This window comes from Penaeus japonicus, unplaced genomic scaffold (genome assembly GCF_977035675.1).
Source record: "Penaeus japonicus unplaced genomic scaffold, GWHDUDI00000001_assembly GWHDUDI00000042, whole genome shotgun sequence".
In the NCBI taxonomy this organism is placed as follows: Eukaryota; Metazoa; Arthropoda; class Malacostraca; order Decapoda; family Penaeidae; genus Penaeus; species Penaeus japonicus.
The window spans coordinates 2,700,803-2,703,302 of record NW_028234444.1 but is presented as its reverse complement, the minus strand read 5'-3'; the positions used below and the strand labels follow the sequence as shown (position 1 = coordinate 2,703,302).

The 2,500-nt window shown below is 39.2% G+C and overlaps 1 protein-coding gene across 1 annotated transcript in view; it reads left to right on the top strand.

Annotated features, from left to right (window-relative positions):
• The first annotated feature begins 2,322 nt into the window (after positions 1-2,322).
• Positions 2,323-2,500, top strand: part of LOC147466636 (uncharacterized) — a 916-nt gene continuing 738 nt past the window's right edge. Inside the window, exon 1 of the mRNA XM_086534907.1 lies at positions 2,323-2,417. Within this exon, the coding sequence (XP_086391033.1) occupies positions 2,352-2,417 (66 nt within the window). The 5' untranslated portion in view covers positions 2,323-2,351. The remainder of the gene's footprint in view (positions 2,418-2,500) is intronic.

Sequence of the window (2,500 nt, the reverse complement as noted above, 5' to 3'; positions counted from 1 at the left end):
CTGTGTACATGCCCCTTCCCACTACAAGCAGCCTGAATACCTACCTAAGTAACTTTTTTTCAACGCAACTTGTCTATTCGCTATTCATACCAGCATCATAGTTCTGATAATTTTTAATATCAGTATTTCGCGGATCTCATATTAAACTTTCTTCTATCCGGTACCACCAAAGTACAACTACAACCTACGTGTTGTCGACGGCTACTCTCCGGCGCTCAACTTCCGCCTCCTCGGAGTCCCGCGACGGCCTCAAAGACCGAGGGCAGCTCAACCGTGGCCCCCCCGACGGCCGCAAGCAGATCGTCAAATACGTTGGACAACGGCGACGGTCTCGTAGCTGAGGTCACCAACGAGGGCGAGGCCTCAGTCCCCCGAGTACAAGCCCACCTACAAGCCACGCTCCCTACCACGCTCCACCGAACTACCCCGTGTGCTAAGGGTGCACACTCAAGGACACCACACTTTCCCCTAATCTTCAACCCATCCATCATATGTGCCAAAGCATAACCAATGAGTTCTGCTTGACACTGCATAGATGGGCTAAGAATATGTGATATTATTTAAATTCTCCTTTATAATAAAATATATCCAAAAGAACCTACGCAGCTTGAATCCTTCACCATAACAAAAGTGCCAATCAAAATGTTGTTCACTTTATAGACAGGAAAATCATATCAAATATTCGTTTCCAAACTATGACCCTAATTTGATTGACCTTCCTATCAGCCGTGTCCCGAGTCCTTTTCCATTGTCGTGGTCATCGTACCGATACGACCGTCGTAAGGTGCGAAGGACAAGGACGATGTCGTAAGAATTTTAATTTTTATACACTTGCCTTCGTCAACCATTCCTCAGACGAAGGCCGTGGCAATCGTGCCAATGACATTTCGCAAAATGCGCAAAGACAATGCTAAATCAATGCAACTCGGAATGTGACAATGCTAAGACGACGGCAAAGACCATGGGGCGAAAGTGACTCGGGATACGGCTGACTGTTATTCACAATTCAAAGTCAGTTCACTTCAAATCCAATTCGAGTATACATTCTAACGCCAAATTAACGTGAGCCAGTCTACACATGTATCGCAAATGTTGGAGATATCACTATCTTCTAGCCATACTTTGCCTTCATGTCTCTTTAACTTATTGCTTCCTTTTGGAGATCATAAAAGAACACATCATTATCGTCTCTTCCAAACCTAAGGCCCCATACACGTTAAAAAATCAGTCTTTCAATTTCAGTTATTTTTCATAAGGTTCTGCAACCTTCCTATGCTAGTATATATTTTTTTCCATTGCCTTTCATCCCTATAAAAGCATCTTCAATCTGCGAAATGATAAATGATAATATATTTTTTCCATTGCCCTCCATCCCTATATAACGTTATCTGATTTGTTTAGAATTCTGCACTGTTAGTCTCATCAAGGGATAAAATATCATAAATCAAGGAATAACTAATATATGAGACATATATGATACGTATGAATAAGGATATGTGTATGCATGAGCGTGTTCTTATGTATATGTCTATTTTCATATATAGATATATAAATGTAAATAGATAAATATGCGTGCTTGTGTGTGTGTGATGTTCATAGCACTGTTAATATTCTTCCTGTTTTTTTTTTGTTTTTTTTTCAATAGATTAAAACAAACGTAGTTATTTCGTGTGAAACTCAAGGTAGTGTTCTTGGCCATCTGTCATTCACTTTATATACCCATGACATAAATAGAATTAAATGAATTAACTAAATTGTGTAATCAAGCCATTTATGAATGCAGGTAATCTGTACCACCGTCATAAATTTAGGTCTATAACTACAGCGAGTTATTGAAATGATTGATATGAACCCAAATGAAATTCTGGAATTTCAGTGTGTGTAGGTGTGTGTAAAATCTATTCCTGTAACTAAATCTATGAATATATCCAGTTGTGTGTGCGTGCGCGTGCGTTTATGTGTGCGTGCGTGGGTGTTTGTGCTTGATGTACAGTAATAAATCATCATGTGGGAGAATGTGCGTATTTATGTATGTATAATCACGAATATAGATCTATTCTATATACACGCATGTGTACAGTACATGAGTGTCTTCATAAGTATAAATGTAGAGATATATATGTATACACAGATGAACCGAATAATCAGGTAATTAGATAGGATTACCTGGAAAGAAAGAAATAAAGAAAAAAATAAATGTATAATCTAGTTTCACAATTGAAAATAGAATATAATGTAATACAAATATATCAAATCGCTAATTAGCTGACTGCAGATTAATCAAGGCAGGGTGTAGACGCCTTTTCTTCCACGAGGTTGAGTGTGTGACCTTGAACTCGTCCCAGTAGAGGATGTGGCCCACTATATATACGGCTGAGACCTTTCCTCACCATCAAACATCAGCCATGTCTCTCAAGGTACACACGCTCTACCTCACCAGCCTCTTCATCTACAGGAGAGACATGAAAAAAAACGTGTAGATTGTAAATCATACCGGTTA